This window comes from Leuciscus leuciscus, assembly GCF_965113295.1.
Source record: "Leuciscus leuciscus genome assembly, chromosome: 3".
Classification (NCBI taxonomy): Eukaryota; Metazoa; Chordata; class Actinopteri; order Cypriniformes; family Leuciscidae; genus Leuciscus; species Leuciscus leuciscus.
The window spans coordinates 50,247,474-50,271,430 of record NC_138727.1 but is presented as its reverse complement, the minus strand read 5'-3'; the positions used below and the strand labels follow the sequence as shown (position 1 = coordinate 50,271,430).

Here is a 23,957-nt window from a genome sequence, read left to right as displayed (position 1 = left end):
TCTGACGCAGGAGTTGAGAATAAAGACTGTTTTCTGGTCTCATGCTGTAATCCTGCCTCCGTTTATTTTTTGGTAGCTCAAAAAGCCACAGTGATTTACAATGTTGTTTCAATTCATTTTTATTTGTATAGCACTTTTTGACAATATCGTTTTAAAGCAGGTGAATAAAGGGAAAGTGACTATAATAGTTCTCTGTTTTTTGGGTTTTTTTTACCAGAGGTTATACCCAAATATTTACCTTTTATATTTACCCAAACATATTATATTATTATATTGTTCACAAACAGAAAGTTTTATGTATGCAATACTGCATTTTGTTTTTAAATGTGAACATGCACTATATTGATGTATTTGACTGTTGAGATGTTCTCTCATTTTTACAGCACAACATTAAAAATTACAATTAAATGAACTGTCAAGTTATATTAATATAAGGTATAATAATCAATTGCCAGCGTTATGATAAACGGAGGCCTGATCTTCAGGGTCGTCTGTGTCACAGGATCTCTTCATATTCTAGAGAAGAAGTGAACATATGCATCACAAATAAGATCTCCTGTAACACCTTCACAACAACAGCAGAATAACTCACATCCAGTGTGTCGTACTCAGAACATCTGGACTTGGGGTCAAGGGTCATGTAGGCGTCCTCAGGAGACTCGACCTGACGACACACAATGATGAGAGAATCAATTCTCCCCATATAGCACCTTGGTTGTTTATAATTGCTTCAACAAAAATGGTGCTCAACAGTACCCAACAGTGGTTCTTTGGCTCGTAATAATAGGGGAACCTCTTTTGGTACTATATGGCACTTAATTTTCTTTGAGGAATGCAGCGCTCGCGCTCGCTCACGTGCACCTGACATGCACAGTGCACACTAATCGGCGCGTACGTTTTTATTTAATTATATATTTATTTATTATGATAATTTTTTTTTTACTTTCAAAATGACAGAATTCAACAACAAGTTCTTGACACATTTTCAAATTGTGTAAGTATAAATTTAAACACATTTTTAAACATAACTTCTCTCGTCACTCATTTGTTTAGCCTAATTATTTGACTAGGCCTACACAAATAACAAAAAGCAGTTCATATATGAATATAGCTTTTTATTGAAGTTTGTGACATCATTTCAGTAGGCTATTATATCTGACTTCACATCCACACACATTTTTTCTGTGGTCAAAAAGTCTTGTGTGGGGGCCCTGGAATATATATAGGCGGGACTTGTATTCAGGAAAATCACTATATTTTAATGTCGTTTTTCTAATCCTATCACCAACTAAACTAAGAGACTAAGAGAGCCTTTAAATAACTGTACACTGTAAAAATAAAAGGTGCCTGGAGGAACCTTTTGGGGTTCTTCACTTTGCCACACCGGCGGAACCGTCTGTAGATCCTCTAGGCACCCTTTAAAAAGGGCCGGTTCTCTGAGGAACCACACAGGTTTCCTGAGGAACTCTTATATAAGGCACTGTGTGGAACCACTGTGGGTGCCTCCAGGAACCAAATTTCTATTTTATTTTATTTGTATTAAATTAATTTCATGTTGTTACCACCATTAACTTCTATTATAATAAACAAACTGAACCAAATACAAAATAAGAATTGTTTATTACATATTTTAGATCCATTTTAATACATACACTTCCATGCACTTGGAAAAAAAAGCTAGTAATAGATTAATATCAATGAATACACACACACAAAAAAATGGTATAATACATAAGTAACATGAATAATCAACCATGTGTATACAATAGGCTACACAAGAAAAGCATCTCTGCATGGAAAAAACATGTTCCAAGTAATAAATCAATGTAAAAAATAAACATTTTGACTAATTAAAAATGTCCATCTTCACTTAATTTTAAAACATGTGTTTCAGTCCGCTTGTTAAGTCTGACGTCACTGTTTCCAAGTCCAAAAGCTCTATCAGATGCCAAAAACAAACAACAAACAGTGCTAATATACACTCATTGTGCTGTAATATTCCTGAAAATTATGATCCTAACCTTTATCTCTATTCCGAAATCTCAGATGGTTTAGTTATTCAGTTATTTTGAATCATAAAATGTTGAAGTCTGGGATGCCGTGAGACTGGAGACTGTTATGTACACTATGGCTTTTGAAAAGCTTAAATGTGTGACTTGAATCAACAGTTCCCATAAATGGTTGTTGAGTATTCTCAATATCTAGAAACAAGATAGAGAAAGTAGAAGTAGAGGTTTCGACCCGGAAACAGAATTCCTTATGTCACAACAAGCAGAAAACATTTTCCATTTTAACAGAGTTAAGGTGCAGTAAAATTATCTGTTGTTCTGTGAATGTTCACTGGTGAATTCACTCATTTCAATAAGAATCCACACGATCAGCAATTTTGTGTGGTGCTTCATACATTACATCGCTACACTGCTGACAACGGTCAATGGACATTTTTGCCTGTGTAATTTCATGAAATTCACAAATGTGACCGCACCTTTACTCGCTGCAACATAAAATGCAATCAATTATAAAATCTTCACAAGGGACACGTGAGGTACTTAACGAGTTAGAAAAGTGAAAAGGTGCATCAGCTTCATTTTCTGTTTGTTTTTCCTCTTTTCTGGTGGATGGTCCGGGCACTTCAGTGATTTTCAGGTCTACAGGAGGATTTTTATTCTTGATCAAACTTGTATTTCAGCTTACCGAGATCCCTGCAAAGTACAAAATGTACTGTTAGTAAAGTTATTAAAGTGATAGTTGTGAAATTTAAATAATTTCTTCAGCCTTGTGACGTTCCAAACCTGTTTGACTTTCTGTCTGTGGAACCCAAAAGCAGATCTCAGGCATAATGCAACCCGTCACCATTCAATATCACTGCATGAAACACAAGCAGAAAAAAATTGTGTAATTCATTCATGAAACTATTCTTATGTACACTTGTCTAGTTCAATTCAATGCAACAATTTATGTAAAAATGGTTAAGCTCCAAAAATGTCCCAGAAAAGATCCTAAAAATAATCAATGAGTTCACAACTCATGTGTTATGGGTTGTGTTGTAAGTCTTATGAAGCCATATAATAGCTTTTTCCTTTTTTTTTTTTGTCGAAAAAGACTAAACTTGAAGTTATAATTCAGGGTTCAAATGTCTTATATTCAAATGCATATGATTAAGGTATAGCCTATAAAAATGCATAGCATTATTGGCTCCAAACCTGTGATATTATTTTTCTGAGTAGCATGAATGAGATTTGAGAGCATGAGGGAAGATTTTCAGAGAATAACTGATTAAAAAAGTACACAGTCAAACAATACAATTTCACACAGAGAAAGTTCATAGTAATAAAGAACTTGCATGTGGTGTATAGGTAACTTACTGTAATTCAATGTTGCCTCTGAAATGTTCAGATTATTTTAGAAATGTACTTGTTGTTCTGGGGAAACAAAAGAACAAAGCTGATTATTCACAACATAATATTTATTGACCAGTAAATGGCTTTAAAATGGTATTTGGGAGAATGACGGCACATGTAACTTAGTAAGTAAAGTTAGGCTAAAACAAAAACAGACCAAACTATATTAACCTGCTTTTGTTATTCATAACAAACGCCAATGACGACAGCAGGAATCAGCTAAACTAGATGTACAAAATATGACCGCCGCTCAGGCTTGCACTGGCTTTCCACAAAAATAAATGACGTGGAGTAATTTGGCTGTATTGCGTGTTTATGTATATACCTAAAAAAAGTAATAGTATGTGCATGTCTGTCTGTGTGTGTGTGTGTGTGTGTGTGTGTGTGTGTGTGTGTGTGTGTGTGTGTGTGTGTGTGTGTGTGTGTGTGTGTGTGTGTGTGTGTGTGTGTGTGTGTGTGTGTGTGTGTGTGTGTGTGTGTGTGTGTGTGTGTTTGTGTATGTGTGTGTCTGTGTGTGTGTGTGTGTGTCTGTGCGTGTATGTATGTGTGCGTACATGTGTGTTTGTGTGTGTTTGTGTGTGTGTGTCTGTGCATGTGGATTTGTATGTGTGTGTATGGGTGTGTGTCTGTGCGTGTGGATGTCAGTGTGTGTGCATGCTTGCGTTTGTTTGTATTCCTGCATGTGTGTGTGTGACAGTATCATCCTAAACCAGCAACCCTTCGCTCAACAGCACCATCTACAGGCCGATGAGTGTACAGTCACTAAATGTGCACATAAATGAATTTATTTTATACCCCCCCATGGATGAAATTCTACAAAACTTAGCAGAGGATACCCCCAGAGGTTGTCAAGTTAATCATACACATGAAATATGGTGCAGTTCTGAACATCTCCACTGAAGATAGGGGCGATTAAAGCAGAATAATATTGCATTTTCATTTTTTATGGGAGGGGCGCAAATCACAAATGAGTGATTATGGGCTAGGTTGATGTGGGCCCTTAAGAGAAACATACCATAAAAATTTCTTCATCCTCGGTGCCACGGTTCAGGTAGTTATTTAGGAAAAACTGCATTTTTTGGGGTTTGGGGGGGCCCAGCGCGGGGGGGGAGTGGCCCCCGGGGACCAAACGAAATTTTTCCGTAGAAGTGTAGTGGGGCTACATGCCCACCAAATTTCATGTTCCCTGGTGCTTCGGTGTCCCTGGTATCGTTGACGAAAAATTTACGGGGGCCCCAGCGCGGGGGGGGGGGGGGGGGGGGAGTGGCTCCCGGGGACCAAACGAAATTTTTCCGTAAAAGTCTAGTAGACCAACATACCATAAAAATTTCTTCATCCTCGGTGCCACGGTTCAGGTAGTTATTTAGGAAAAACTGCATTTTTTTGGGTTAAGGGGGGCCCAGCGCGGGGGGGGGGGGTGGCCCCCGGGGACCAAACGAAATTTTTCCGTAGAAGTCTAGTGGGGCTACATGCCCACCAAATTTCATGTTCCCCGGTGTTTCGGTGTCCCTGGTATCGTTGACGAAAAATTTACGGGGGCCCCAGCGCGGGGGGGGGAAGTGGCCTCCGGGGACCAAACGAAATTTTTCCGTAAAAGTCTAGTAGACCAACATACCATAAAAATGTCTTCATCCTCGGTGCCACGGTTCAGGTAGTTATTTAGGAAAAACTGAATTTTTTGGGGTTTGGGGGGGCCCAGCGCGGGGGGGGAATGGCCCCCGGGGACCAAACGAAATTTTTCCGTAGAAGTCTAGTGGGGCTACATGCCCACCAAATTTCATGTTCCCCGGTGCTTCGGTGTCCCTGGTATCGTTGACGAAAAATTTACGGGGGCCCCAGCGCGGGGGGGGGGAAGTAGCCCCCGGGGACCAAATTAAATTTTTCCGTAAAAGTCTAGTAGACCAACATACCACAAAAATGTCTTCATCCTCGGTGCCACGGTTCAGGTAGTTATTTAGGAAAAACTGCATTTTTTTGGGTTTGGGGGGGCCCAGCGTGGGGGGGGAGTGGCCCCCGGGGACCAAACGAAATTTTTCCTTAGAAGTCTAGTGGGGCTACATGCCCACCAAATTTCATGTTCCCCGGTGTTTCGGTGTCCCTGGTATCGTTGACGAAAAATTTACGGGGGCCCCAGCGCGGGGGGGGAAGTGGCCCCCGCGGACCAAACGAAATTTTTCCGTAAAAGTCTAGTAGACCAACATACCATAAAAATGTCTTCATCCTCGGTGCCACGGTTCAGGTAGTTATTTAGGAAAAACGGCATTTTTTTGGGTTTGGGGGGGCCCAGCGCGGGGGGGGAGTGGCCCCCGGGGACCAAACTAAATTTTTCCTTAGAAGTCTAGTGGGGCTACATGCCCACCAAATTTCATGTTCCCCGGTGCTTCGGTGTCCCTGGTATCGTTGACGAAAAATTTACGGGGGCCCCAGCGCGGGGGGGGGGAAGTAGCCCCCGGGGACCAAATGAAATTTTTCCGTAAAAGTCTAGTAGACCAACATACCACAAAAATGTCTTCATCCTTGGTGCCACGGTTCAGGTAGTTATTTAGGAAAAACTGCATTTTTTTGGGTTTGGGGGGGCCCAGCGTGGGGGGGGAGTGGCCCCCGGGGACCAAACGAAATTTTTCCTTAGAAGTCTAGTGGGGCTACATGCCCACCAAATTTCATGTTCCCCGGTGCTTCGGTGTCCCTGGTATCGTTGACGAAAAATTTACGGGGGCCCCAGCGCGGGGGGGGACGTGGCCCCCGCGGACCAAACGAAATTTTTCCGTAAACTTCTAGTAGACCAACATACCATAAAAATTTCTTCATCCTCGGTGCCACGGTTCAGGTAGTTATTTAGGAAAAACGGCATTTTTTTGGGTTTGGGGGGGCCCAGCGCGGGGGGGGAGTGGCCCCCGGGGACCAAACGAAATTTTTCCTTAGAAGTCTAGTGGGGCTACATGCCCACCAAATTTCATGTTCCCCGGTGTTTCGGTGTCCCTGGTATCGTTGACGAAAAATTTAAGGGGGCCCCAGCGCGGGGGGGAAGTGGCCCCCGGGGACCAAACGAAATTTTTCCGTAAAAGTCTAGTAGACCAACATACCATAAAAATGTCTTCATCCTCGGTGCCACGGTTCAGGTAGTTATTTAGGAAAAACTGCATTTTTGGGGGTTTGGGGGGGCCCAGCGCGGGGGGGGAGTGGCCCCCGGGGACCAAACGAAATTTTTCCTTAGAAGTCTAGTGGGGCTACATGCCCACCAAATTTCATGTTCCCCGGTGCTTCGGTGTCCCTGGTATCGTTGACGAAAAATTCAGTAAGGTGACAAAAAAAAAAAAAAAAAAAAACTTTGACAATCCCTATATGACCGCTTTCGCTAGCTACGCTAGCGGCGGTCATAATTAGTTAGGCTATATCAGCAATTTGAAGACACAGTTTTACAGAATATGTTGAATTGAATGACTAAATCAATCTAAGACAATAAGTCAATAATTTCCATTTAATGTTAGTTAGCATCGCGGCTAAAACCTTCATACCAGATACTGTGCAATAAACGAGTGGTAAACACTGTAAAAAAGTAGTAATGTATAATAAATTTAGTATATGTGTGTGTGTTTGAATATAGTGAGTAGACTCTGTATTTATATGTATTTGGCGAGTTTACAAACCTTGTAACGGAGAGCCGAACAAACGGCGGAAGCTTTGATGAGAGGACGGAGCCGTTACCCGATGACGTCGATCAGCTGAGCTTTGTTGCGCGCGAGCAGCGCGAGGAACTGAAGCAGTTTCGTGACAGAATAAAACGTTTATCCTCCTGGTTCTTCTTCAAATAATAATAATTTATGAAGAAGTAGGTAAAATTATTATTTTATTACTATTATTTATTCAATAATAATTAATTAATTCTTATTATTAATATTATTATAATTTAGTGTTATTGTTTAAGGTTTAAATTAATCAATAAAATAGGCCTATAGATACTAAATAAATGTAAGCTACCCAGGTGATAAAAACGTAGGCTACTGTTAAATGTATTAAAAATGTATTAAAGTATATTTGTATTGTAGGCCTACTAAAAAAACACTCAAGTACATTTTTAATAGTACGTCTTTTTCACCTGGGTATGTATACTGAATCAAACTTAAGTAGCCTATAATAATAATAATAATAGGATAATAATAATCTTATTCTGGCCTCACTGAACCATTGGGTTCCTCCAGATGCTGGCTTTAACATAAGAGATCTTCCAGGAACCACTTAAATGTTAAAAGATCTTCCAATAACCCTTTTATCGCATTCAAGTTCCTCTATTTTCCCCCAAAGCACTTCGAGGTCTCATAGTAATGAAAAGGTGACTCCAGAACCTCTAAACTAAATACAAAGTGCTTAAAGGATCCCATAAGTTCCAGCAAGAACCTCAAAGATTGTCAATGCTCCTCCAGTAACCCTACTATAGGAGAAAGAGCTTTGAGGCACCTAAATTACATTTTGAAGTTCCTTGAGTATCCGACAGGATATTTGAGGCTCCTTTAGTTTTTACAGTGTAGGTGCTTAACATGTTTTTTGTATGGTAATGGTGCCATATAGCACCTTAACCACCCCAAAGAACCGCTGAAGAACCAAACTGGGCTTAACAGGTTCTTTAAATGGTAGTGTTGCTATATAGTACCTTAACCACCGCAAAGAACCCCTGAAGAACTGCTAAAGAACCATTTTTTTTTAGTGTGTGCTGTTCTTAATTTCATGGGACATCTTTTGATTTGGCCAGTAGTATTATGACCCAGCATCTGTCAAAATGATTGATGGCCCTATAATTAATGATGATTGATGGCTTTGACCTTTTTACCTTGCCCTTGGGTTGACCTTGACCTGACCTTGCCCTAGCGGTGACCTTGTGTGTAATTGAATAATAGGATAATAGGACAATTGGATTGTTAATGACCTCGTGAGTATAAGGGGATCCATTGTTTAATATTTGAACTTTGATATAATGGAAGTTATGAGGGTTATAGATATCAGGATGTGTGTCACATGCAGGCATCAGCATCATAAATATCTTGCTAATTTAACTAAAGTTGAAAAACATTCTGTTCTTTAAAAGTATATAAATGAAATGCTTATAAAATAAATATCTTACTAAAAATCTACTGAACCAATTATTTTAGTTTTAGATAAACAAAAAATAAATATAAAAACACCTTACAATTTTAGAGAGCTGAAGAAGTAGCTCCTAACAAACAATGTATGAATGGGTTTACAAAAATGTAATGAGTTTAAAGTTGTAATACAAAAGAAATCCCAGAGTGTTTACTGAAGTGTTTCTCTCTCACACCAGCATCTGTCGGTCTCTGAGCCAGAGGGGAGTGTGTGTTCAGTGATCAGGATGAGACATTGTGAATGTTTTGCTAGTGCTAAATTTATTTCAAAGTATAATCTTAAAAGTTTAAATTATATATATACTGTATATATATATTTTTTTTTAATAAAAGATGTTTTAAATTAAATGAATTATTTAAAGTCTTAATAAAAACAAATATTCTACATTGATGGTCTGTGGAAAAACTTGACTTGAACTTAAAGTATATTTAAGTAAGATATATATAAATAAGTAAGATATATATAAAAAAAAAAAAAAGATGTTTTAAATTAAGTCTTAATAAAAACAAATATTCTACATTGATGGTCTGTGGAAAACCTTGACTTGAACTTAAAGTATATTTTTTATTTATCAGGGGTATGTAAAATAATTAGAAGTTTGAAGTGGCACAAGTCATCTCACACATGTGGAATGTTCAATAATTCCTTAAGTTGTATCTGTGAGAAACACATTACCACATAGGCCTATCTTCAGAGAGAGAGAGAGAGAGAGCGCAACAATGAAAACATTTAGAAACTGTGAAACCTCAGGCTGTCCCTATTGATAGGCTGCTTATAAGGTCCAACCGATCAGCGCTGCGTCTTCTGAGAAAGAAGTTACTGGACAATAATGTTAGCTTCAGGATATCGGGTGACAGACCAGATGAGCCTCTGTGCATCATGTCACAGCGTATGTAATGTTAGTCTGCTAACGCCTTTCCAGAGCCAAAGTTTTGTTCGTACTAAATTTATTTCAAAGCATAATCGTAAAAGTTTAAATAATGATCTTTTAAAATGAAAGATTGTTTAAATTAAATCTTTAAAGTTTGAATACATTCGTATCTTCTATTTATCTTTTAGAAGATTACTGTAATGATGTTGTTTAACGGTGACCCGAAGTATAATTGTTATTAAACAATGTCTGTTCAAAACTTTAGATTGTTGAAAAACTGTACTTAGTCGTCTTACATCTCATTTATATGAAAAGATTCAATCAGAATTTTTGTCCATGAGGGGGTTTCAATTTTTATGGTGGGGGCTTTCCATAGCCATAATGATTTTTGTTTTGTAACTGCATATGCTATCCCGTACACCTAAACACGACCATCACAGAAATCTACATTTTGACATTTTCAAAAATAAATAAAATAAATAAATAATTTAATATAATTTCTAAGCTGTTTTGCACACACACACACAGTTGGTTTTATAAAATGAACTAATCTCTATTTTTAAATTAAATTATTAGAAATAAAATATATAATCAATGAATAATAGTCATCTTGTTCAGATAGCAGATGACAGTGCATTACATTTTGTATGTTGGACTGTGTGTGTTTTAGCTGAAGACATTTCTTTGAGAGCTGTCAACATTCAGGGCCCTATTTTAACGATCTGAAACGCAAGTGTCAAAGCGCAAAGCGCAAGTAACTTTGTGGGCGGGTCTCGGCGCTGTTGCTATTTTCCCGGCGGGATAAATGACTCTTGCGCCAGGCGCAAATCTAAAATGGGTTGGTCTGAAGTAGCTTCATTATTCATAGGTGTGGTTTGGGCGTAACGTGAAATAAACCAATCAGAGCGTCATCTCACATTCCCTTTAAGAGCAGAGGCGCTTTTTCCATAGCGCATTGCTATTGTAACGGCGGATTTGCCAGACGCGCGCCAGGAGCGGTTCACAGCCAAGGAGAGCAACGCTCTCGTCACGGCCGTAAAAGAGAGAAGTTACATTGAAATGGAGAAACCCACCCAAATTAACTTCGGTTAAACACGCGTATGATAATTTGGGTAAATGTGTAAGCTAGATGTATGCTTTTATAATAAATTATCTATCTATCTATCTATCTATCTATCTATCTATCTATCTATCTATCGTAATAATGTATGATTTGCAAAAATGAAAACTGCTGCTTCTGTGTAGATGAGAGAATCAAAGTGCGCGTTGTGCACACGCTACATTGATTATGGCCAAGCATGCGCCCTTAAAATAGCATATGAATAACATGCGCAACGCGCCACTGACTTTAAACTATTTTTTCCTGGTTAGTGGCGCAATTGTTTTCTAAACCTGCAAAATAGCATGAAGGAACGTTTGCGCCGGAACACGCCTCCTCTTTGCGCTGAACCGCCTCCGCGAGCGCAAGTGTATTTCCTAACTTACCGACGTGCTTCTGTGGAGGGAAAAGTCCGCTGTGCACGGGTGCAAAATAGGAATGATACATGCGTCGGTGTACAAAGTCACTTGCGCTGGGTGCAAGATAGGGCCCTCAGTGTTTATAGGAATAAATGACAATTAAGAATTTAAGTGATAGTCTTTCTGTTTGAGAATGTTTAGTGCAACTTTCCCTCTATCTACGATGTGGAATCACACAAAGTATTAACACAAAAAGTAAGTGCATGCTGTTTTACACTTAAACTATTACAACAGAATCACATCTGACTATTGCACTGAGAGAGGCATATTCATTAAAGCTTGAGGCTGTTAAACAAAGTTCTTAAAAATGCTACGACACAAAGACAAGAACACATCTTTCTATAAGTGACCCTCAAAATCTGTGCATACAACAAAACACAGTGCATCCATGTACAATGATATATCAGAAAATTACTTTTGTCTCTTTGTTTGAAGAAAAACTTAAATCAGCTGGTGCTTAATAACTATTTAAGTTATTAAACACCCCTGAATTCGGTAATGACTTGTTTTATGCAATATTTATATCATGTTTTAATTTTAACTCAATACACTAAATGCAATTCAACTCAATGCGCTAAAGGTTGTTGTGAGATCTGATATTATCTCATCTCCTGATTAGCTTCATAGTAACCAAAGTTATCTAGAATAGCCTTGTGCTGTCAGGTCAGGTTTACAAAGATAGTCTCCCTCGGCTTGTCTAATATATATCAGCAAATCTAGGAATATAATAACCTTACTGTGAAACAATACATTTCTACAAGTACAAGCCTATGGACCAAAAGTTATGCTTACCTTCCAGCAGTATCTTGTCCAAGGGCTTCTTGAAGAATAATCAATAGCGTAACTCTAATTATAATGCTCTGTTGCTATTATTATAGAACTGTCTTGTGATGAGCTGAAATACGAATAAACGGTACTTGTCTTTATAAAATAAAATTTATTTATACAAAGGATTAAAATACTGATTATACAATAAAAAGATGTGTAGCAAAATCAACAAAAGATTACAGGTTATAATACTTTCAGCTCTATCCAATTCCAGGGCAGTCCTGTGAATGGATTCACAAAGGCTAAATACTTTATATGCAGTTCAAGCAATATATGAATAACTTGTTCTCGTCCGAGTATATCAAGTTATAGATTTCAGCAGAGCAATTATCATTGAAGAGTCTAAATAATCTGAAGATATATTGATTCTCTCCAGGGCTGCATCGACATCAAAATCAAAAAAGCCCCCACTCATACAAAAGCACCCATATATATAGGAACGTTTTGGTTACATCAGTTCCTCTGCCTACGCTAGGGTTTTTCCCATAAGAAGTAAAACCATGTGACTAGTAAATCATATGACAATGTGAACATGTGACATATATAACTCATGAAACAATGTGACATATTTAGTACTACATTGTATTACCTCTTGGAAGCTGTGTTTACATTGTGTTCACCATAAGTGTGCATTCATTTCAGCATTCTTTCTACCTTTCCTTCCTTTCCCTCTTGGAAATCTTTGTGTATGTGTTCTGGAGTATAGGTCTGGAAATGGAGATGTATTTGATAGTGCATTAACCATTCCAGCATCAATCCGTACAAGGTCTATAACTGAACTTTAACATCTTAATATTTGGTCAAATTAACTTAAAGAATGCGCAAAATGAAATACATCCTAGCTACTTTCTAAATGTTTGTTACAGAACTTATTGCGAACAGTTGACACATTAATAAAAAAATATATATATTGGTGTAATTAATAGACATCTCTCTGCTGGCATATGCATAACTTCTCCATGACGCTACTTCTGATTCAATGTGGCTTTAATCCTATACAGCTGTTTATGACGTCATGACGACGACACCCCTATTCAACCCCTCCAGCGGGACGGGCTGAGTTCTGTGTAGAGTTTATCAGGACAACTGATAGAGCTCAGCCATAATTGCAATACTACTTTGGCCCAACGAAATTTTAGCCATGGACTTTACAATTCTGGAGCCTTCACACAATGGCCTGGAAAATATGTTGGTCATGACAGACATTTTGTGGTCAATGCTGCCTAACACCGCAAGGACTATCATGACAAGAGGGTGAAGGAGGATCCACTGTATGAGGACCAGCAAGTGTACTTGTGTAATGTTGAAGTGAAGGGCCATCATAAAATTCAAGATCTTTGTAGCTCTGTTGTGTATCAGGTACTGAAGGCACCTAAAGAGAAAGGAGTTGTGTATATAATTGCACCTGTGAATGACTTCGGGAAGATTCGACATGTGCATCGGAATATGCTGAAGGCCCGATTGCAGCCAGAGCCCCAGGACATTCCTCCAGACAGTCCATCGGCGACAGTTATGCCAAGCCAGGAAGAGGCTAGTGATGATTTGTGGCTTTTAGCATCCATGAGCTCAAATGGTTCCTGTACAAGTTCTGCCCCTACGATTTCACCCTCCTCTAATGTTTCTGCATCAGCAGAGGTTCCAGTCTCGGCCTCGGTTACCCCAGATGTTCAGGAGACGAGGCCGCGGACCCCTCCTACTCTTCAGCTCTAAGTTTGCATGCTGTGACTCAAACACCTTTACGATGAACTGCTCGTTCGACAGCAAGTAATTGCGTAATTGGGATAAGTAGGGCCTGTGTATTTAAATGCGTGGGCAGGAAGCATTAGAACGTAGGCTTTGTCATGCCGCCCCTCTTCCGGTCTCCAGTGTCACTGTAGTTGAGGAGGTGTAATCATTGTCATCTGAATCTAACTGTACAGAAAGTACGGCTCTGGCCACAATCGTATCGAAACAGATAAATTGTGAAGATCAGAGTATAGAGAAAGTATCACCCAAAAGTAGTAAGATATTTGCAGAATGAAAGGAGGTAGGAGAAGAAGTGAAAAGAAGAAATAAGAGCAACAAATATATTCACAGGAAACGTACTTCCTCCTAAACGGATGTTTTGGTCTAATAAGAAAAGGTCAAACAGATTTATCCATTAGGCCATAGTTGGTGTAATGGCTAGGTCGACGTGACCGGTCAGATATCAAAGATAGATGATAATAGATACACAAAGTGTTGTTTTGACTCCTTTAAGAGAATATCGCAGATCTTGCATTATCTCATGTCTGCAGAGATGGAAATAAATATATTTGATATGAAGGTAAATTTGTTACGTAACTGCTCTGAGAGACTCGGGTTGGAGATCCAAACGCCTCTTTATTGAGAGTAATCCACAATCATAATCCATATAACAGGGCTTATATACACAGACATTAATAAGCTAATGACACACAGGTGGATGTAATCACATGATAATGAGTCCAGGCAAAGGTTTATGGGAAATGTAGTTCATGATGGAATGGCAAAGGACTAGAGAGACATCACGTACATCAACTCTGATGGAAAATACAGCCACTCGATCTTACAACACAGAAGAGACACCGAAGGTCTTACATTTGGAGATAATCAAACATATCAGAGAATATAGTAGAAAATATGTAAATGATTAAAGAAATCAATAACATGTAAAATAATAATAATGCAACATAAGGAATATAACAATTAATGATGATTAAATGAATACATAGCAATGACTATAATTCATAAAGAAGAAATTAATAAGATTCATAAAAAGAAATAATTAACAAAAATAAATAAAAATACATTAATCAAAAGAATACAAATAATTTCGCATACACCAGCATCCAGAAAATAAAATAACGTAATTCTACAAATAACAACGAACATTCAGTTGTTAAAAGTAGGAGGTTATGATAGTAACAGTAAACTGACTTTACTAAGGTTGCTCAAGAACAAACCATCTTTACCACCATAAATAAAGAAACAAATATCAACCATTAAATTGTAAGTCGGAGAGAGGGTGGAAATCTCACTGGTATAAAGGGGAAGAGAAAATAATAATAAAAAAGTCATGATATGGCCACTTAGATTAATCATTTGACCATGTTATAATATGTAGTATCCTGATCTTCAGGGTCGTCTGTGTCACAGGATCTCTTCATATTCTAGAGAAGAAGTGAACATATGCATCACAAATAAGATCTCCTGTAACACCTTCACAACAACAGCAGAATAACTCACATCCAGTGTGTCGTACTCAGAACATCTGGACTTGGGGTCAAGGGTCATGTAGGCGTCCACAGGAGACTCGACCTGACGACACACAATGATGAGAGAATCAATTCTCCCTTCATAACTGACAGGACACACATGAGAAGAAGCAGGAGAAGATTGTCTCACTGTTTTATGGTGTCGTGATCCTCTGTGGTCTCGCTCTTCTGATGGAGTCACTCGTTTCCTGTGAGAGAAGAAGAAATGAACATGAACACAAACTGACTCTGAATCTTTATGACGCTACAGACACAGGGCCCTATTTTAACGATCTAAGCGATGGTCTAAAGCGCATGTTCACTAGGTCGTGTCCGAATCCACTTTTGCTAGTTTAATGACGGGAAAAATGCAAAAAACAATCATAGTGTAATTTCCCATTCCCTTTAAAAACCAGTTGCGCTCGCGCCATGGCGGATTCGCTATTTACATGGAGAAATTTGCATGTGGAAAGAGCAAAAGGATCTGCTCGTGCGCGAGGTTAAAGCGCAAGAACACCATCTACGGGACAAGCCTGATTCCACCATATCTTTATGTACACAATAATAATCTTTTACATTGTAATCCTTTTATTTTTAATACTTGGCATGTTTGTGTGCTGCGCTACTGTGTGTGTAATAAGCAGAGAGTACGTGTGCTGTGGACGCACCTATAGGCTCATATTACTAATGCTCTCTTTAAATAACAAAAAAATATTTTGTCATTGACTGTAGACCAGGTTTCAGTTGGTCAATGGCACAGTTTAATTTACCATCAATGCGCCTGAACACACCTCGTTTTCAGACCAGCAGCCCATCGGCGTACAAATGGGCACAAATGCATTTTCTATTTAAAGCTGCCGTCGGCAACATTTTTTGGATCATATTCAGTGTAATCGACACTATAATCCGACAGAACAACATAAATAAGGTGGTTTTAGAAAAAAACCCGAGCTTCTAACTCCACCTGGAGCGTGTTATTTGTTTTGCAAAAATCCAGCGCTCCCGGATCATCGGGTCCAATCAGCGCAGGGGGGTGTGAGATCTGACTGTCAATCACAGGTCGTGCACACGCCACAGATCCCCCCCTCACTCGCGCACGTTAATATCACATGCACACGCCACGCCTGAAGTTCGCCTGGAGATTGCATGAAGCGTGATGGCGGAGAGAAAATCTACTAACAAGCTTCCAATTCCTCGGTTATTGCTATCTATGGATAGATTAGCCAGGGCAGCCTACAGTACCTCCGAGTCCATGGTGTTGATAGATGCTGAAGAGACGACGCGTTCACAGAAAATCAGGTACACACCCTTTTTACAGTCTATGGTACACACACGCACAGTGACGCACTGACGAGCACCACCTCGATGGGAGGGTGCTCGCTGGTAGTGGGGAGGGGCATGAGAGTTGTAAACATTCAAAATTTTGGCTAATCGACCCAATCTGCCAGACTTGCCGACGGCAGCTTTAAACAACATTGGCGCAGGACGTGAAAATGAAAACTGCTTCGGGCTGAAACTAGCAAAAAACACTTGCGTCGCACTTGGTGCTTTTCTCTTACCTGAGGATTGTTATCACGACAGCAATAATGCAGATGCCGATGAGCACCGCCCCGATCCCAGCAGCTGCGTACACACCTGTGTTCTGGACACCTGAGCGAAGAGAAACATCATTCACACGGCTGATAATGACACCAGCATAAGAGCCAACGGCACATATCAATACCTGCAACTGTTGGAGACACGAACAAAGACACTGATCTCCGAGATCCATATTTATTCTGAGCCTCACAGTAGAAGCGTCCACTGAAACTGGAGTTAAAGCTGGAGATGCTGAAACTCTGTCCAGATCCAACAGCTGAGGTTTCATTCTCCTTAAACCAGCTGAAGTTCAGAGCAGGAGGGTTTGAGTCACTGCTGCAGTTCAGAGTCACTGAATCTCCCTCCACTATTACACCAGACCGACTGACTGACACTGAGACGCTCTTCGGAGGATCTGAAAAAAGACTAAACATTACTCACAGTGCATCATTTGATGAGTCTGGACTGAATTTGTCTGAAAGCTGAGAGTGTGTGTTACATCTGACGCTGAGAGTGACGGCAGGAGACGGCAGATGTTCCTGATCTCTCACTGCACAGCTGTAGTTTCCCGTATCATCACTGCTGACCGACCGCAGAATCAGCCGATTCCCGACGCTCGACTCTGATAAAGACTCGCCGTTTTTATACCAGATAAAGTCTGTTCTGTCTGAGAGGTTACAGGTGCTCTTACACAATAAAACAGGGGAATCTTTCTCAACGACCTCTTCAGGAATCTCCACTCTGAGCTCTGAAATCAGAGACAAGTAAATGCAAGTAAATGAGAGTAAAATCTGTCAGTGCAATATTAGTTTGACTGTACCTGTGATTTTGAGCTCAATCCCAGGAAAACCCAAATATATTAGTTCTTTTGCTATGATTTTGTACCAGTACATTCGTTCATCCTCATATCTCACATTACTGAGAGTGAGAGCGAATGTTCGGTCTTTAATGGGGAAGTAATGAACTCTGCCTCTGTAATCTGAATGATTCAACAGATTGATGTCGTTTTTGTCTTTATCTGGGTTTACGATCCAAAATGCCTCTGTCACAGTGAGATGATCTGGGTGTTTATAAGTGCCTGATAAACGTGTTGTTGAACCCTTTAGGACACATTTCTTAATATTCGAGTACTGAACCTCCCATTCCTCACTGCAAATCCCTGGAAAATTTAAAACAGGAAAATCATTTTAAAATGTATTCTTTGTCATACCATATTCAACTTATAGTAAATGGCCAATGACTAAATAAAACAAGATCATCGTTTGAGTTTGGCACTGTGGACATTTTGTTTAGTAACAATAACTTTCAAAAAACAAGGTTTAGGTTGAGACTCACTTGGAATCACGAGCAGAGAAATCAGAGAGAAAAGACAAAACATTCTGGAAGACATTAACCATATTATTAAAATAGGTGTATTTGCATTGTTTCACATAGTGCTTATTTTCATCAGACAGCAACAACAATAATCAATCATTCATTCCCCAGACAGTAACATAGTGTCGGCCCAGATCCGGCCCACATCTGGTACACATGGACTCCACACGTACCAGATGTGGGCCGCATCTAGGCCGACACTGTTGCTGTCTGGGTCAGTCTGTAAATAATTAGAGAACCGTCCTACCTTGCTTCACTGTAGGGTTCATTTATTAAAATGAGAGTTGATCAGTTTGGAGGATTGAGAACTTTGTTTCAAACATGTTAACACACTTCCTATCTTTCTTAATTTCCTTGAGTGAGTGGAAAATCCTCCCCTGTGGCAGATTACTTAATCACGTGTTCTTGCATGGACGCAACTTGTTTTTAAAACGCTGTGACAAGTTGGGAGTAACTGAGCAGCGATGGGTGGCCCAACTTGCATGCCTCGATTATGAAATACAATATCGGTATGGCAGAATTAAAATGAACTCCGACGCTCTATCTCGACAGTATTTGCCAGCTATTACTACCACTCCTGTTGCAGAGTCCTTACAGCAGATCGTGGCTGTACAGCAACCTCAGGTGACTCAAATCATCATTCTGCCTCTGATATGTGTTCTCTGCAGTGAGCGGATCCTGATATTCAAGCTGTTCGGACTCTCCTGAGGCAGAAGACTCACCCTGGTTCACTGATGTGTCAAGCACTATCCACCCCTGCTCAGGCTTGGAAGGAAGGCATATTGCATTGTCGCACCCTTCGGCCTAATGGGGGTGAGAACTTAGAAGGTCTTTCAAGTAGTGCTAACTGCATCGTTGAAGCGAGATGTACTCCCCCAGATGCACCAAAACCATGAGCATCAGGGGGTGGAGCAGACTACTGAAATTTTAGCCATGGACTTGGAAAATGTGCTGGTCATGACAGACATTTTTAGCAACTTTACGGTAGCTATATTTACTCGGTATCAGAGGGGTAGATTTTAGTAGTGTGGGATTTCCCCTTCATTTGGTTATCCTTTTATGGGAATGCGTAATTGGGATAAGTAGGGCTTGTGTATTTAAATGAGAGGGCAAGTAGCATTAGAACGTAGACTTTGTCACGCCGCCCCTCTTCCGGTCTCCAGTGTCACTGTACACTAAAAAAAGTAATTTGTTGAATTTAATTTAAACAAATTATCGTAAGTGGTTGCACACAATTGATTTTAGCTACATTTAAACAAATGCATAAAGTTGAACTTAATCAATTTTAGTTCAACTTAATGCATTTGTTTAACTGTAGCTAAAATCAATTGAGTGCAACCAGTTACGATAAAGAAATTGATTAAATTCAACAAATAATTTTTCTCACTGTAGTTGAGGTGGCATAGTCATTGTCATCTGAATCTAACTGTACAGAAAGTACGGCTCTGACAAGAATCTTATCGAAACAGATGAAGATTGTAAAGATCAGAGTATAGAGAAAGTATCACCCAAAAGTAGTAAGATATTTGCAGAGGTAGGTAGGAGGCAGAAGAAGAAGTGAAGAGGAAAATAAGAGCAACAAATATATATGCAGGAAACGTACTTCCTCCTAAACGGATGTTTTGGTCTGATAAGAAAAGGTCAAACAGATTTATCCATTAGCTCATAGTTGATGTAATGACTAGGTCTGCGTGACCGGTCAGATATCAAAGATAGATGATAATAGATACACAAAGTGTTGTTTTGACTCCTTTGAGAGAATATCGCATATCTTGCATTATCTCATGTCTGCAGAGATGGAAATAATTATATTTGATATGAAGGTAAATTGTTACGTAACTGCTCTGAGAGACTCAGGTTGAAGATCCAAACGCCTCTTTATTGAGAGTAATCCACAATCATAATCCATATAACAGGGCTTATATACACAGACATTAATAAGCTAATGACACACAGGTGGATGTAATCACATGATAATGAGTCCAGGCAAAGGTTTATGGGAAATGTAGTTCATGATGGAATGGCAAAGGACTAGAGAGACTTCACGTACATCAACTCTGATGGAAAATACAGCCACTCGATCTTACAACACAGAAGAGACACCGAAGGTCTTACATTTGGAGATAATCAAACATATCAGAGAATATAGTAGAAAATATGTAAATGATAAAAGAAATCAGTAACAGGTAAAATAATAATAATGCAACATAAGGAATATAACAATTAATGATGAATAAATGAATACATAGCAATGACTATAATTCATAAAGAAGAAATTAATAAGATTCAAAAAAAGAAATAATTAACAAAAATGAATAAAATACATTAATCAAAAGAATACAAATAATTTCGCATACACCAGCATCCAAAAAATAAAATAATGTAATTCTACAAATAACAACGAACATTCAGTTGTTAAAAGTAGGAGGTTATGATAGTAACAGTAAACTGACTTTACTAAGGTTGCTCAAGAACAAACCATCTTTACCACCATAAATAAAGAAACAAATATCAACCATTAAATTCTAAGTCGGAGGGTGGAAATCTCACTGGTATAAAGGGGAAGAGAAAATAATAATAAAAAAGTCATGATCTGGCCACTTAGATTAATCATTTGTCCATGTTATAATATGTAGTATCCTGATCTTCAGGGTCGTCTGTGTCACAGGATCTCTTCATATTCTAGAGAAGAAGTGAACATATGCATCACAAATAAGATCTCCTGTAACACCTTCACAACAACAGCAGAATAACTCACATCCAGTGTGTCGTACTCAGAACATCTGGACTTGGGGTCAAGGGTCATGTAGGCGTCCTCAGGAGACTCGACCTGACGACACACAATGATGAGAGAATCAATTCTCCCTTCATAACTGACAGGACACACATGAGAAGAAGCAGGAGAAGATTGTCTCACTGTTTTATGGTGTCGTGATCCTCTGTGGTTTCGCTCTTCTGATGGAGTCACTCGTTTCCTGTGAGAGAAGAAGAAATGAACATGAACACAAACTGACTCTGAATCTTTATGACGCTACAGACACAGGGCCCTATTTTAACGATCTAAGCGATGGTCTAAAGCGCATGTTCACTAGGTCGTGTCCGAATCCACTTTTGCTAGTTTAACGACGGGAAAAATGGTCGGTCTAAAAGTGTTGTCCCTATTCTCATGAGTAATGGGTGTGTTTTGACCGTAACGTGCAAAAAAACAATCATAGTGTAATTTCCCATTCCCTTTAAAAGCCAGTTGCACTCGCACCATGGCGGATTCGCTATTTACATGGAGGAATTTGCAAGTGGAAAGAGCAAACGGATCTGCTCGTGCGTGAGGTTAAAGCGCAAGAACACCATCTACGGGACAAGCCGGATTCCACCATATCTTTATGTATAATAATCTTTTACATTGTAATCCTTTTATTTTTAATATTTGGCATGTTTGTGTGCTGCTGCGCGTCCCTGTGTGTGTAATAAGCAGAGTGTACGTGTGCTGTGGACGCACCTATAGGCTCATATTACTAATGCTCTCTTTAAATAACAAAAAATATTTTGCCATTGACTGTAGACCAGGTTTCAGTTGGTCAATGGCACAGTTTAATTTACCATCAATGCGCCTGAACACACCTCGTTTTCAGACCAGCAGCCCATCGGCGTACAAATGGGCACAAATGCATTTGCTATTTAAACAACATGGCACAGGATGTGAAAATGAAAACTGCGTCGGGCTGAAACTAGCAAAGCACACTTGTGTCGCACTTAGTGCTTTTCTCTTACCTGAGGATTGTTATCACGACAGCAATAATGCAGATGCCGATGAGTGCCGCCCCGATCCCAGCAGCACGACAGCAATAATGCAGATGCCGATGAGTGCCGCCCCGATCCCAGCAGCTGCGTACACACCTGTGTTCTGGACACCTGAGCGAAGAGAAACATCATTCACACGGCTGATAATGACACCAGCATAAGAGCCAACGGCACATCAATACCTGCAACTGTTGCAGACACAAACAAAGACACTGATCTCCGAGATCCATGTTTATTCTGAGCCTCACAGTAGAAGCGTCCACTGAAACTGGACTTAAAGCTGGAGATGCTGAAACTCTGTCCAGATCCAACAGCTGAGGTTTCATTCTCCTTAAACCAGCTGAAGTTCAGAGCAGGAGGGTTTGAGTCACTGATGCAGTTCAGAGTCACTGAATCTCCCTCCACTATTACACCAGACGGACTGACCGACACTGAGACGCTCTTCGGAGGATCTGAAAAAAGACTAAACATTACTCACAGTGCATCATTTGATGAGTCTGGACTGAATTTGTCTGAAAGCTGAGAGTGTGTGTTACATCTGACGCTGAGAGTGACGGCAGGAGACGGCAGATGTTCCTGATCTCTCGCTGCACAGCTGTAGTTTCCCGTATCATCACTGCTGACCGACCGCAGAATCAGCCGATTCCCGACGCTCGACTCTGATAAAGACTCGCCGTTTTTATACCAGATAAAGTCTGTTCTTTCTAAGAGGTTACAGGTGCTCTTACACAATAAAACAGGGGAATCTTTCTCAACGACCTCTTCAGGAATCTCCACTCTGAGCTCTGAAATCACACACAAATCATAATTTATATTTATGGAAGAACAGAGTAAAATCTGTCAGTGCAATATTAGTTTGACTGTACCTGTGACATTGAGCTGAATCCCAGGATAACCCAGATATATTTCTCTTTCTACTTTTGTCAGGATTCTGATGCAGTAGATTCCTTCATCCTCACGTCTCACATTACTGAGCTTGAGAACAAAGTTTTTGTCTTTAATGGGGAGATACTCAACTCTGCCTCTGTAATCTAGAAGATTCAACAGATTGATGCGGTTTTCATCTTTAACTGGGTTTACGGTCCAAAATGCCTCTGTCACAGTGAGACGATATGGGTGTTTATAAGTGCCTGATAAAAGTGTTGTTGAACCCTTTAGGACACATTTCATCATAATTGAGTACTGAACCTTCCATTCCTGACTGCAAATCCCTGGAAAATATAAAACAGGAAAATACAGAATTTGACCATATGTGTGTTTTTACTTTTCTCTTCAACACAAAAGTAGTTCTTCTACTTCAGTATTTACGCTAGTTTAAAAAACACTCATGCTTTCTATATCCTAAATATTTCAGTAACATTTTCCCAGAGGATAACAAACACTTTACATGAACACAAACATGGCGCCAATAGCCAGTATTTGCAGGAAGTGTCTAAAGACTAAGTTGATCTTTCAGATATATCAAAGGTTTCTGTGTCAGTTTAGCAGAACTGTGGACACTACACATTCTTGACATAGACATTAAACTGTCTTTAAATACAGAAATTCAGACAAAGCATCCTGAAAGATGGAGGTTTCTTCAGCGTGTGTGTGTGTGTGTGTGTGTGTGTGTGTGTGTGTGTGTGTGTGTGTGTGTGTGTGTGTGTGTGTGTGTGTGTGTGTGTGTGTGTGTGTGTGTGTGTGTGTGTGTAAATAAGAATTAGGTTCAGACTCACCAGGAATCACAAGCAGAGAAATCAGAGAGAAAAGACCAAACATTCTGGAAGACACGAGGAAGATTGTTACAGTTACACAAATGTATGACTGACGTGTGTTTATAGATACATATAAAACAAGTATACTTAATATATCATATTCAATAATCTCTCTATTGGAACTGTAGAAAACATGTTTTTACATTGTAAAATATATGTGTCCTACCTTACTGTAATCTGCAGGGTCTGAGTGTAAAAACTGCATATGATCTGTATGTAAGAGTTAACTATTTACACACATCCTGTCTTTCTTCACTTCCTCTGAGACACAAGTGCTAGATTTACACACACACATACAAATAAATATATAATTCTTTTGAAATATGATTCCGCAAACCCAGATGAAAATGTCTGATTATGATTAAATGCCTAGAAGTCACTCAAGCCTCTTTGAATCCGTATTAATGCATATATTCAGTCACAGAGGAGCTGAACTGAAGTCACT

The 23,957-nt window shown here is 39.4% G+C and overlaps 3 protein-coding genes across 8 annotated transcripts in view; all 3 read right to left on the bottom strand.

Annotated features, from left to right (window-relative positions):
- LOC309493729 (B-cell receptor CD22-like) overlaps positions 1–23,957 on the bottom strand; it is a 47,140-nt gene that overhangs the window by 10,978 nt on the left and 12,205 nt on the right. The gene's annotated exons all lie outside the window — the stretch shown is intronic.
- LOC309493743 (B-cell receptor CD22-like) lies at positions 106–23,806 on the bottom strand. Of its 5 annotated transcripts, none has more exons than XM_082162968.1 (9): positions 23,679–23,806; positions 23,474–23,517; positions 22,625–22,969; positions 22,295–22,543; positions 21,941–22,210; positions 16,568–16,658; positions 15,160–15,217; positions 15,001–15,072; positions 14,096–14,924 (listed from the first exon to the last, which is right to left on the bottom strand). In XM_082162968.1, exons 2-9 carry the CDS (start codon positions 23,514–23,516, stop codon positions 14,853–14,855), a joined length of 1,200 nt encoding a protein of 399 aa, XP_082019094.1. In that variant the 5' UTR covers position 23,517; positions 23,679–23,806; the 3' UTR covers positions 14,096–14,852. The 5 variants fall into 5 exon arrangements, 4 of the variants coding, with proteins under 4 accessions (XP_082019093.1, XP_082019094.1, XP_082019095.1 ...); XM_082162969.1 differs by lacking the exons at positions 21,941–22,210; positions 22,295–22,543; positions 22,625–22,969; positions 23,474–23,517; positions 23,679–23,806 and adding exons at positions 16,732–17,001; positions 17,086–17,334; positions 17,407–17,745; positions 17,922–17,965; positions 18,208–18,312; XM_082162967.1 differs by lacking the exons at positions 14,096–14,924; positions 15,001–15,072; positions 21,941–22,210; ... (2 more) ...; positions 23,474–23,517; positions 23,679–23,806 and adding exons at positions 106–516; positions 593–664; positions 16,732–17,001; ... (1 more) ...; positions 17,407–17,745; positions 17,922–18,185.
- Positions 19,819–21,917, bottom strand: LOC309494700 (uncharacterized protein; the record flags this gene model as incomplete). Its single annotated transcript, XM_082164114.1, has 5 exons — positions 19,819–20,642; positions 20,719–20,790; positions 20,878–20,935; positions 21,729–21,869; positions 21,910–21,917. The coding sequence occupies 5 exons, from the start codon at positions 21,915–21,917 to the stop codon at positions 20,571–20,573; spliced, it is 351 nt and encodes a 116-aa protein (XP_082020240.1). The 3' UTR covers positions 19,819–20,570.